Here is a 14,058-nt window from a genome sequence, read left to right as displayed (position 1 = left end):
CTTGGAATGCTGTGTTCTTTTTCCTCCATGCATAACGCCCCTTGTTATGGCCAAATAACTCAATTTTAGTTTCATTAGTCCACAGCACCTTATTCCAAAATGAAGCTGGCTTGTCCAAATGTGCTTTAGCCCACCTCAAGCGGCACTTTTTGTGCTGTGGGCGGAGAAAAGGCTTCCTCTGCATCACTCTCGCATACAGCATCTCCTTGTGTAAAGTGCACCGAATGGTTGAACGATGCACAGTGACTCCATTTGCAGCAAGATGATGTTGTAGGTCTTTGGTGCTGGTCTGTGGGTTGACTCTGACCGTTCTCACCATTCGTCGCTTCTGTCTATCCAAGATTTTTCTTGGTCTGCCACTTTGAGCCTTAACTTGAACTGAGCCTGTGGTCTTCCATTTCCTCAATATGTTCCTAACTGTGGAAACAGACAGCTGAAATCTCTGAGACAACTTTCTGTATCCTTCCCCTAAACCATGATGGGGAACAATCTTTGTCTTCAGGTCATTTGAGAGTTGGTTTGAGACCCCTATGTTGCTACTCTTTAGAAAAAATTAAAAGAGGAGGGAAACTTACAATTGACTCCCTTAAATACTCTTTCTCATAATTGGATTCACCTGTGTATGTAGGTCAGGGGTCACTAAGCTTACCAAGCCAATTTGAGTTCCAATAATTAGTTCTAAAGGTTTTGGAATCAATAAAATGACAACAGTGCCCAAATTTATGCACCTGCCTAATTTTGTTTAAACAATTATAGCACACTTTCTGTAAATCCAATAAACTTCATTTCACTTCTCAAATATCACTGTGTGTGTCTCCTATATGATATATTTAACTGACATTTTTTATCGTAACAACCAACGATTTATACAGGAAAATCATGACGAATAACAAGGTTGCCCAAACTTTCGCATCCCACTGTATCTCTAATTTATCCATCCAGTACTATTCCTTTGACTATGCATTCATAAAGTCAGCAGGCTGCATGAATGACATTTTCCTGACATCCTCCCTGCAACAGAAAATGATCAGCATCACCCAAAAAAGTGCAGGGTTTGCTCCAAACGTGGCATTAGGAAAGACTCCAGATACTACGGCCCAAAATGCCCATCAAAGCCTGGACTCTGTATAAAAAAAAAAATATTTCCATGACTATCACACAAGTGTTACATTTTAAAGGAACGATTTACTTGTTAAAAATTAAAGTTAAACAGTTTTTCATATAACTTCACTTTTATTATTATTAGTTCCAGAGAAATATAACTTTTAGCAAATTTTGTGTATGTTGGATTTTTTTTTTTTACTGCATCAGCACAATAAATACAAATTCCTAAAAAAAAAAAAAAAAAAAAAAGTGAGATAGATTTGTTAGTGTTAGGGTGTTCCTGACATTTTGGAACTTCACAACACCAATAACCACACTATGGTGTCAGAAAACATATGGAATATTTGCTATCCAAAAACCTCTGACACTCATTCCTTCTGAGCCCTACCGCATGCCCAATACAACAGTTTACAAGCACATATGGGGTGTTGCAGTATTCAAGAGCAAATGGGTAACACATTGTGGGTTGCTTTTTCACCAGTTCCATTTTCATAGCAATGTGTTTCTAAATTCTATGAAAAACCTATTAGGTCAAAGTGCTCATTTTACCTATTCAAAAATTCCTTGAGGGGTGTAGTTTCCAAAATGGGGTAAATTTCATGTCATTTCCACTGTTGGGGTACCTCAGGGTCTCTTCAAATGTGACATGGTGCCAGAAAACTATTCCAGCTAAATTTGCCCTCTAAAAGCCAAATAGCGCTACTTCTATTCTGAGCCCTTTGGGGTGCTCATACGGTAGTTTACCACCACATATGGGGTGTTGCTGCATTCAGGAGAAAATGGATAACAAATTGTGGGGCCCGATTTTCTAGTTCTCCCGTATGACAATAAAACATTTGGGGATAAATTGATATTTTATTGGAAAAAATTAAATTTCTTAAATTTCATAGCAATGTATTTCTAAAATCTATGAAAAACCTGCTGGGTCAAAGTGCTCATTATACCTATTTAACAATTCCTTGAGAGGTGTAGTTTCCAGAATGGGGTCACTTTTTCGGGGTATCCACTACAGGGGTTCTTAAGGGTCTCTTTGAATGTGTCATGACACCCTAAAACTAGTCTTAAAAATCTGTCCTCCTAAAACCATATGTTGCTGCTTCAATTCTAAGCCTTATTGTGTGCCCATAGAGCAGTTTACAACCACATATGAGGTGTTTCTGAAAAATTCAGAATCAGGAAAATAAATATTCGGGTTTGGTTTGCTGTTTACCCTTGCTGAATAAAAAATTACTTTCCTTTTGTTTTAATTCTTGTGGGAAATATAAAGGGTTAACAAACTTTGTAAAATCAGTTTTAAATACATTGGGGACTGTAGTTTCTAATGGGAGGTTTCAATTATGTAAGCCCCTCAAAGTCACTTTAGATAGGCAAAGGTCCTTTAAAACTAACTTTTGTAAACTTTCATGAAAAGTTTTAAAATTGCATCTAAAATTCTAAGCCTTCAAACATCCTTAAAAACTTAAATTATATTTACAAAATTATGCCAACATAAAGTAGAAATATAGTGAACGTTCATCAATAACAATTTTATTAGCTATCACTATCCAACTTAAAAGCAGAGAAATTCATATTTAAAAAATTGTGATTTTTTTTTTTTTTTTATTCTGTAAATTTCTGTAAGATTTTTTATAAATAAAGGTAAAAAATATCAAATCAAATTTATCGCTATCATGAGGTTCAATGCTTCACGAGAAAACAATCTCAGAATGGCTTGGATATGTAAAAGCGTTCCAAAGTTATTACCACATAAAGTGACCTATGTCAGATTTGCAAAAATGGGCCTGGTCAGGAAGGGGATAAATGGCCCAGATGTGAAGTGCTTAAATAACATGATTCCCCTAGAAGAACCTTTAATGGCCTTAGTTTCTATATTTGAGTTTTTTCTGTGATATCTGAAAATTACTGTAAAGTAAGGAGATGCTTTTCTTATGGCCTATAGGATTAGAAATTGTAATTCATTCCCCCTCTTGGCTGCCAGATGGTAATAATATAAATCCAGGCTAGTGTTTTATGCACCAGCAAAATGTCCAGAACTGGGTAATCCATACATAATAACAGAGAAAAACTGTTACATTTGTACTTATAAAATAATTCTGTGTTATAGAAAAGGCATAGTGTCACGGCTGAGGATGGGGGAAATCCTCAGCCGTGCGGTGAAGGAAGATGTCCAGTCGCTACTCGCCAGGAACACAGAATCAGGGAGCAGGTCACCTCCTGTTGCGTCCCTAACACTGACCCTGTCTCCTACCTGCATGGGCCAACCTTGATGGTAGGAGGACCCATGCGCAGGAACCTCAGATCCCTGACTTACCCTCCGACCGGTCCCTGGGCTAAGGAGCAGGGTAAGACAACCCACTCCTCCTAGGCACGGAGGAGCTGGAGTCTCACTGGCCAAGCAGCATGAAGAAGGGGGTACATAAACAGGACTATGGATAAGACAGGTGAACCAAACAGTTCCACACAAACCTGTCTCAGCCTTGCTGACTGGAACCCGTGCTTAGGAAAGGCTGTCCACACAGACAAAGGTAAACAGCACACACATGAAGACACACAGGGACCAGGACATCCATAGCTGCACAAAAACCAAAGACACAAGACATCAACAACACATCAGGGTATTAGAACTTATGACCGGAAGGGTGGCCCTTACAAGAAGATGGAAATCACAGGAGGCTGCAACAGCAAAGCATGACTGAAGCAACCTACTGAGCCATGCCAAAGTGAGAGGCTTTATAGGCCTAAGAGGCCACACCCAACGGTCAGACACACCCAGTGACATCACACACACTGGGAAGGGAGTTAACCCTTCCAGCACCACAGGAAAGGGAAAACACCAACTTAAAGGGGAAGTGTCCAACACAACAAACACACTGTGGTTGTTGCCGCAGGCAACGACATGGGTGGCAACCGTGTCCTGGGAGTCAGCCCCAAGGCCGGGACACTGCCACCACATGTACACAACGACAAACGTTGCCACGGGCAACCACAGTGCAGGAAAGGTGTCCGTGCACACCACACACTACACAGAGTGCACACAGACTAACAACAGTGCAAACATACACACACACAAACTCCAAAGGGACCGCACACATACCTGTTGTCCGCGGCAACCGCACTTGAGGCAAACAACATCAAGCCTCAAGCTGCGGTTGAAACAACAACCCAAACCGCGGGCAACTGTATGCGGCTCCCAAGGAGTCACGGCCAAAACAGTGGCCGTGACACTCCCACCCCTCAAAGCCCCCCCACCAAAAAAAAAACGTGAGGGACTCACACAAGGGGATGGGAGAAGGGGACGTCCACTCTCAGACACGGTTCCCAAAAAGTCGCTGTCAGCTGCATCCTCTCCCAGCACAACTCAGCCAGTCCGACGAGGCCTGCAGCCCGCACCAGCGACACAGGGGGGAGAACCACAGAGAGATGAACGAGGGGACTGTCCACACACGTCCCCACTCCAGTCGCTGCCAGCAGACACTCCTAACCAGCATGCAGCCGGAACACTTACGGAGTGCTGCCAGCAAACGACCAGAGATGGGAACATGGAGAGGGACGAGGGATCCCCAACACGGACACGGAAGGTAAGGTGGCGGGGAAAAGCCACCAACCGTGCCGTTAACGGAGATCCCCCCGGAACGCTCTCCCTCCGGAGAACGCGCATGCAGGCCACAAGAGGATGGCACTGCATGCTGCACCCTCTTTCGAAGGTGTGCACCCGCACACCAAACAAACACACCGGTGCCATAAAATTAGGGGGACGCAAACGAGGCAACGGTGAAGGGATGTCGGGGAAACGCCACTCACCGCGCCGTCAATGGCGAAACCCCCAGAACGATCTCCCTCCGAAGAGCGCGCATGTACCCCTTCCGCAGACGACGGTACATGCTTCACCGTCTTTCGAGGGCCGGATACTCCCACCCCTCAAAGCCCCTTCCAACAACAAAAGGGGAAGGTTGGTGAGGCACAAAAAACAATGGGAGGGGAATGACAAACAAGGAGACACCAACACGGACACGGTGAGAAAGGAATGGCGGGGAATGCCACTCACCGCGCCGTAACCGGTGATACCCCTATAACGCTCTCCCTCCGGAGAACGCGCATGCACCCCATCCGTAGATGGCGGTACATGCTGCCCCCTCTTTCGAGGGAGCCTCCAAGCAAGGAGCCGTACCGGTCATACTGTCACGGCTGAGGATGGGGGAAATCCTCAGCCGTGCGGTGAAGGAAGATGTCCAGTCGCTACTCGCCAGGAACACAGAATCAGGGAGCAGGTCACCTCCTGTTGCGTCCCTAACGCTGACCCTGTCTCCTACCTGCATGGGCCTAACTTGATGGTAGGAGGACCCATGCGCAGGAACCTCGGATCCCTGACTTACCCTCCGACCGGTCCCTGGGCTAAGGAGCAGGGTAAGACAACCCACTCCTCCTAGGCACAGAGGAGCTGGAGTCTCACTGGCCAAGCAGCATGAAGAAGGGTGTACATAAACAGGACTATGGATAAGACAGGTGAACCAAACAGTTCCACACAAACCTGTCTCAGCCTTGCTGACTGGAACCCGTGCTTAGGAAAGGCTGTCCACACAGACAAAGGTAAACAGCACACACATGAAGACACACAGGGACCAGGACATCCATAGCTGCACAAAAACCAAAGACACAAGACATCAACAACACATCACGGTATTAGAACTTATGACCGGAAGGGTGACCCTTACAAGAAGATGGAAATCACAGGAGGCTGCAACAGCAAAGCATGACTGAAGCAACCTACTGAGCCATGCCAAAGTGAGAGGCTTTATAGGCCTAAGAGGCCACACCCAACGGTCAGACACACCCAGTGACATCACACACACTGGGAAGGGAGTTAACCCTTCCAGCACCACAGGAAAGGGAAAACACCAACTTAAAGGGGAAGTGTCCAACACAACAATCACACTGTGGTTGTTGCCGCAGGCAACGACATGGGTGGCAACCGTGTCCTGGGAGTCAGCCCCAAGGCCGGGACACTGCCACCACATGTACACAATGACAAACGTTGCCACGGGCAACCACAGTGCAGGAAAGGTGTCCGTGCACACCACACACTACACAGAGTGCACACAGACTAACAACAGTGCAAACATACACACACACAAACTCCAAAGGGACCGCACACATACCTGTTGTCCGCGGCAACCGCACTTGAGGCAAACAACATCAAGCCTCAAGCTGCAGTTGAAACAACAACCCAAACCGCGGGCAACTGTATGCGGCTCCCAAGGAGTCACGGCCAAAACCGTGGCCGTGACACATAGCTAATTGATCATAGCAGTAATCTGTTCCTGCACACTAGTAATAATATACTCTTCAGTGTACTACATATTTTCTTAGCTTTTTGTGTACATTATTTCCCCCTTCTATTAAAATATACAAATATTCATCCAGTGAACGCACTGGATGAATATTTTTATATTTTAATAGTTTGGGTATTTTCGAGTAAACCAATACCAATGATGTTTTTTCTTTATTTTATTTTTCTTTATAAAATGGGGGAAGGGGAGCGATTTGAATAGTTAATTCTTTTGTTTTTTATGTCTTACATCCTTGTTTATATTTTATATTTACTTTCTTTTAGTCTCTCTAAGGTGCTTGAACATGCAATCTTTAGATTGCTTATACCATAGACTGTAATAAAATACTATTGCAGTCTATGGCAAAAATGCTCCTATATTAATGTTCCTATTAAGTCCTGCCTGAGGAAAGGCTTAATAGGAACTTTACAATGTCAGCCCTGGGCAGTAGGTGACATGCACAGTGCTGTGCATGGATTCAGCATCTCACCATTGCAGCAGATGACTGTTCTCAGCTTAGACCACTGAGAATAGTGATCGGCTGCATCTGTGAAATGTCATATCCAAGGACATCATCTCTACTGTTGAAAACAAACAGCAGGCGCACTATAGAGAATGGCACTGGAGTAATGTGTGTGTAATTTTTTTATTATCTTGGACAACTCCCTTAAGCTCAGAAATCAAGTGATCAAGCACTAGTATGGTAACTGCAACCAGCTGTTTCGTAAGTTTCGACTATAGAATTCATCCAGATCAGCCACTATCTTCCTAATTAGAATGTTTCCACATATACAGTGTATCTATTATTTCATCTTGGATATGCCAACTTGTGTGTCTAGAATTTTTGTCATACATGTTTAAGTACTCAATTCATGTCTGAATTGTAAAATGGCCTTAAAATTGCCTTTGCTTGATTATCATCAGTACTGTCTTGATCACTTCTCAGTGCAATATTCAAATGACCATATTAATTAATACAACTAATAATTGGTTTAAGCTTGGCTCCATTTTGTTCAAGAGGTTTACTCCTTTCTTGACTTATGAAGTAGTCTATTGGCTTTTGAATTTAAAGTGTTTTAAAAAAAAATAACAATATTCTATTCACGTGAGCTAAAAAGACCGATGTGTATTTAATGCACTAGAGTAATTTTTGTCCAGTTTGAAAATGGCACAGAAACAGAATTTTCAGCATAGATACTTAGTGTTGAAAAGATTGCCCAAAAAACCCCACAGAATCCGCAATTAGAGTATGCAAGCCATTTGTAAGTTGACGGCTGTGGGTGTGTGGACTGGTTCTGTTCTGTCTCTTGTCTTCATATTATTTATAACCAAAGGTGCATCTTATAGGCTGAAAAATATGGTAATGGATACAAATTACTTTTTTTTAACTTTATTTAAGCAAAGGCGCGTCCTACAGAATTTGTAATTTAAAACCAGGTGGGTGTTGTTTAAATGTGTAAAAAAAAACAACTATGTAAACTTTCTCTAGATTGTCCTTTCAAGAAAACTGTGTATTTGTCCTGAAAAGGATGGTCCAGCTACACAGGAACCTTTTCCTACAGCTGTCCCTAGTATGTTAATGAGGGGGGATCAGTGCTGTTCTGAGACTGTCCCTACAAGACAGCCAGGGTATTTGCCCTTCAAAGGGTAGCCTGGCCACACATGAACCTGCCCCTTAGTTGTCCCTACCCTAAATTCACAGCGCTACTGACCAAACCAAAATAAAAAAAAGGGTCATATAGAAACCAAAATGGTTGGGGGCCAGTGAGTGAAACGAAGAGTCTTAGTACCTCCAGCCCTGTGAAGCAACACAATAAAGTGTCTGCCTTCAGCACTTGCCAGCTAGTTGCCAACAGGTCTGCAGCTCTAGACAGTGAGTCCATGGCACACCCCGAAATACTGCAACCGCCACTTATGTCTTTTATGTCTCTGCCCCTGAGTTCATCCAAACCCTCTCCAAGTACACAGTGGCTGTATAGGCACCTCGCAACTCCTAATAAGACTTTAGGCACCTGTTCAGCCACCACTAGGTAGTTGGGAAGGAGCATGAGAATTCTCAGTCAAGAGGCAAGGAGGCCACCTTGTTTCAGAGTGACCCCTCTATCCCTTGACTCAGTCTCCTCCTATCTCTCTCCGTCTAAATATCAAAAGTTACAGGCACACCTGTACAGAAGAAAAACAGGAAACAACCCCCCCAATGCACACCTAAATAGATCTGACTGACCTACTCTCTGTTAGCATTGAATGATTGAATGTCCAGCCCCCACTAGGCTGTATATAACTGCATTGTATATTTAGTAGAACACTTTTTTTTATGTTACTTGCCCTTTTATTATTTAAGGGCCAGCAATTCCTGTTGGGGTGGATGTACAAGTGGAAAGCTTAGACAGTATTTCTGAAGTAGACATGGTAAGTAATATATTTTTATAATTATAATTGCAATGTGTTTATGGAAGCTACATAGTAATATTTAGTTAAAATCTAATTACTAGATATCCAGGAATATGCTTTAATCAGTATTACGGCTTTCCGTATGATTATGATTTTTTTTTAAGTTTGATCAAAGCTGAATAATAGTAATTACTAAGAAAAATATAACTGTATACACAGTTGAGCCAATAGACCTAGACATTCGTTTTCTGCCTTTTCTTTGCTCCTTTTTTTATCAATTCTAACCTTTTGGCATCCACGAAAGCACTAGTTAGAACACATGACACATTATGCTGCTTTCATTGTGTGTAGGGCTAAGTACGCCTCTTATTTAAAAAAGAAATATCAATTGTTTAAAATAAAATGTTGAAAGCAAAGCCACAGTGGCAATAAAATTTCAGATAGTCGTTTTTACTCAAAATCCTTTATTTTATAGGATTTCACAATGACTTTGTACCTCAGACACTACTGGAAAGATGTGAGACTGTCCTTTCCCAGCACCAATAACCAAAGTATGACCTTTGATGGGAGATTAGTGAAAAAGATCTGGGTACCAGATATGTTCTTTGTCCATTCTAAAAGATCCTTTATCCATGACACCACAACAGATAATATCATGTTGCGGGTACAGCCCGATGGGAAGGTACTGTACAGTTTAAGGTAAGCGTTCATACTTTCATTATGTTCCTAGGGGATATCAGCCAGGATCACCACAGTTTATATTTTTTTGCCCACGGTGTAGCTTATAAGGCCCCTCTGCCAGTATTATAAATGGTCCATGATGTGTGGGAAGGCCTTTTACAGGTACGGTTGTGTGCTGGCGCCCAGGAACTTATGTCACGTCTCTGCTATTTCCCTTAATACCAGTCTGTCTTCCTGCTGTGTCAGCCGTTTTCTCAGCATGTGCCAACTACACAGTATTTCAATGACATTTTATGGTAAAATGATTTGTGCTGGGTTGAGACTGGTTTCTTTTCTGTGCATAAGTTACACATAATTTACAAATTTCCTCCTGCTATATTGTGTAGATATAAAATACGTATTGGAAAATAAAACTGGCGCAGATGTACATGTTGTTAGTCTTGTCCACAATCTACTAATATAAACCACCTCATTGCTCAGTGTTAATAATGATCATATATAAAAGTGCACATATCTTAGAGGCAGGCAATGCGATTTTATGGATTTTAGAGTAATGCACATGATTCAGGTTGGTCTCACCCTCTTCTGCCATGGGTAGTTTGAACCTACCAGGACTCCCCCTCCCCACACATTAATTTTAGCAAACACTGAAGAGTTGGACTGACCCTAGCACCATGCCTCCCTTCTCTCTTACAAGGTATATAAAACGGAGAGGAGAATCCACACACCAGATGTTCCTGCCCAGCAGTGTGTGTCTGTGAACTATCACTTTGAGTGGGGACTGTGTGGTCCCAATTGTACTTTTGCCACATTACAGTACAGCTGTATTATAAAGGGCATGTTATAGTTATTGCATTAAGGCAGGGATGCTCAACTTGCGGCCTTCTAGCTGTTGAAAAACTACAACTCCCATCATGCCCTGCTGTAGACTGATAGGTGCAGGCTGTCCAGGCATGCTGGTAGTTGTAGTTTTGCAACAGCTGGAGGGCTGCAGGTTGGGCATTTCTGCATCAGGGCATTAAATGGGTTGTTCAGGATTTTTATACTGATTGCCTATTCTCAGGATAGACCATCCATATCAGATTAGCAGGGTTCCATCACTCTGCACCTCCGCAATTAGCTGTTGCCATCGATATTAAAATCCTGGACAAACCCTTTAGGTCCATGCTTTAGAGATCAATATGAATTGTACAAATATAGAGTGTATGATTTTTGCAGTGTGTTAAATATAATTTCCCTTTATGGCAGGGTTACCGTAACAGCCATGTGTAACATGGACTTCAGCCGATTTCCCCTTGACACGCAATCCTGTTCCTTAGAGATTGAAAGCTGTAAGTACTGTATTTCACTCTGTACTTCAATATATCTATCTTGTACAGTTTCTGCTTTAAATGGGTGCACTTTTAAAAGATATTTCAATTGAACATTCGAATGGATAAATCCTCCAAATAAGGGCTCATGCACAACCGTATGTATTTTGCGGTCTGCAAAAAACGGATCCACAAAAATACAGATGATGTCCGGAACGGAACAGCTGGCCCCTAATAGAGCAGTACTATCGTTGTCCGTAATGCAGACAATAATAGGACATGTTTTATTTTTTTGTGGAACAGAAATACGGACATATGGAAATGGAATGCACATGGAGTAACTTCTGCTTTTTTTGCGGACCCATTGAAATGAATGGTTCCGCATATGGTCCCCAAAAAAAATGGACACGAAAGGAAAGTGTGTTCGTGTGCATGAGCCCTAATAATGCAGATTCACAAAATTCAACACTAAAGATTCAAGTTCAGTCAATAACACTCACTGTCCACATCTTACTCTACATTACTGTATTTTTTGCTTTATAAGACGAACCTGATAATAAGACGCACCCCAGGTTTTAGAGCAGGAAAAAGGGAAAAAAATATTTTTCATCAGACCTCATATCAGATCTTCAGATCAGACTGGCATAAATATCAGATCAGACCCCCATATCAGGACATCACATCAAACCCCCATATCAGATCCTTAGACCAGACCTCCATTAATATAAGAACCCCATCAGCCCTTCATGTCAGACCCCCAGGAGACCTTATTTGAGCCCTTTATATCAGACCCTCATCAGACCTCAAATCAGCCCTCAATGTCAGATCCCTAACCAGAATTCCTAGCTAGAACATCGTCAGACTTCAGATCAGATTAAAATAAAAATACTTATCTTACCTCTCCTGTGCCATGGCTCCTATCCACGTCCAGCAGTCTCTGCAGAAGCTACGCTCCTCTGTCTTCTCTGGACACCCGCTGCACTGTCACCTGACTGTGTTGTACATGGCCGGGACTGTGCAGTGCTGGCCCCGGGAAGGAAAACCAAGGACGGTGAGTAGTGGAATCGATAGTAGCGCTTCAGTCCCCACTCCTGGCACCTAATGCATACTATTGAGCGCTTCCTTGATGGAAGTGTTCACTAGTATTAATTTTATAAGCTTAGTGGACATTTTCCCCCCACTTTTGGGGGGAAAAGTGGGTCTTATAAAGCAAAAAATACAGTAATTTGTTCAATTATTTACAAATGTGATTTTTCTAAAGCCAATAGCCACTAGTTGCTGTCCATTAACCTCCATTTTGTCAGGAAAGTTTTGTCTTGCTTCTTCTTACAGGTATAATAACATAGAACAGATTGTGGGAAATCCCCCTGCGCTGCCGTTGTCTAAGTGTGTCGACCTACCTAAAGGGAAGGTCCTGTTGTCCCCCTTAATTGGAATGATATGTACTACAAACGTGTATCGCCCATATGGGTGATATGAGATACCGGCGCTGGGTGACGGACTTAATAGCGCTCCTAATATAGAGCTTTAATGCTTTAGTAGTTCTCCCTTTTCGTTGTAGGGCCTGTGGTCTGAAGGGTATACTAAAATTACACATACTTCATACGTTTCAAAAGCTTTTATCAACAATTACATGACATTTATGCAAAGAGTCAGTATTTGCAGTGTTGGCCCTTCTTTTTCAGGACCTCTGCAATTCGACTGGGCATGCTCTCAATCAACTTCTGGGCCAATTCCTGACTGATAGCAACCCATTCTTTGTTGTCAGAATTAGTGGGTTTTTGTCTGTCCACTCGCCTCTTGAGGATTGACCACAAGTTCTCAACGGGATTAAGATCTGGGGAGTTTCCAGGCCATGGACCCAAAATGTCAACGTTTTGGTCCCCGAGCCACTTAGTTATCACTTTTGCCTTATGGTGCTCCATCGTGCTGGAAAATGAAACATAGAAACATAGAAACATAGAATGTGTCGGCAGATAAGAACCATTTGGCCCATCTAGTCTGCCCAATATATCTGAATCCTATTACTAGTCCCTGGCCCTATCTTATATGAAGGATAGCCTTATGCCTATCCCATGCATGCTTAAACTCCTTCACTGTATTTGCAGCTTCCACTTCTGCAGGAAGGCTATTCCATGCATCCACTACTCTCTCAGTAAAGTAATACTTCCTTATATTACTTTTAAACCTATGTCCCTCTAATTTAAAACTGTGTCCTCTTGTGGTAGTTTTTCTTCTTTTAAATATGCTCTCCTCCTTTACCGAGTTGATTCCCTTTATGTATTTAAAAGTTTCTATCATATCCCCTCTGTCTCTTCTTTCTTCCAAGCTATACATATTAAGGTTTCTTTAACCTTTCCTGGTAAGTTTTATCCTGCAATCCATGTACTAGTTTAGTAGCTCTTCTCTGAACTCTCTCTAGAGTATCTATATCCTTCTGGAGATATGGCCTCCAGTACTGCGCACAATACTCCAAGTGAGGTCTCACCAGTGTTCTGTACAGCGGCATAAGCACTTCACTCTTTCTACTGCTTATACCTCTCCCTATACATCCAAGCATTCTGCTGGCATTTCGTGCTGCCCTATTACATTGTCTTCCCACCTTTAAGTCTTCTGAAATAATTACTCCTAAATCCCTTTCCTCAGATACTGAGGTCAGGACTGTGTCAAATATTCTATATTCTGCCCTTGGGAACAAATGCATTGTTCTTCACCAAACTGTTGTTGGATTGTTGGAAGAAGTTGCTGTTGTAGGGTGTTTTGGTACCATTCTTTATTCATGGCTGTGTTTTTGGGCAAAATTGTGAGTGAGCCCACTCCCTTGGATGAGAAGCAACCCCACACATGAATGGTCTCAGGATGCTTTACTGTTGGCATGACACAGGACTGATGGTAGCGCTCACCTTTTCTTCTCCGGACAAGCCTTTTTCCAGATGCCCCAAACAATCGGAAAGAGGCTTCATCAGAGAATATGACTTTGCCCCAGTCCTCAGCAGTCCATTCACCATACTTTCTGCAGAAGATCAATCTGTCTCTGATGTTTTTTTTGGATAGAAGTGGCTTCTTTGCTGCCCTTCTTGACACCAGGCCATCTTCCAAAAGTCTTCGTCTCACTGTGCGTGCAGATGCGCTCACACCTGCCTGCTGCCATTCCTGAGCAAGCTCTGCACTGGTGGCACTCCAATCCCACAGCTGAATCCTCTTTAGGAGACGATCCTGGCGCTTGCTGGACTTTCTTGGATGCC

General features: G+C 42.7%; 1 protein-coding gene across 1 annotated transcript in view; it reads left to right on the top strand.

Annotated features, from left to right (window-relative positions):
* Nucleotides 1-14,058, top strand: part of LOC120998185 (gamma-aminobutyric acid receptor subunit rho-1) — a 166,542-nt gene that overhangs the window by 77,799 nt on the left and 74,685 nt on the right. Inside the window, exons 3-5 of the mRNA XM_040428757.1 lie at nt 8,773-8,840; nt 9,298-9,521; nt 10,752-10,834. Of these exons, the coding sequence (XP_040284691.1) occupies nt 8,773-8,840; nt 9,298-9,521; nt 10,752-10,834 (375 nt within the window). The remainder of the gene's footprint in view (nt 1-8,772; nt 8,841-9,297; nt 9,522-10,751; nt 10,835-14,058) is intronic.

Source organism: Bufo bufo, chromosome 4 (assembly GCF_905171765.1).
Source record: "Bufo bufo chromosome 4, aBufBuf1.1, whole genome shotgun sequence".
Lineage (NCBI taxonomy): Eukaryota > Metazoa > Chordata > Amphibia > Anura > Bufonidae > Bufo > Bufo bufo.
The sequence above is the reverse complement of the archived record's forward strand: the minus strand, read 5'-3'. Positions and strand labels throughout refer to the sequence as shown.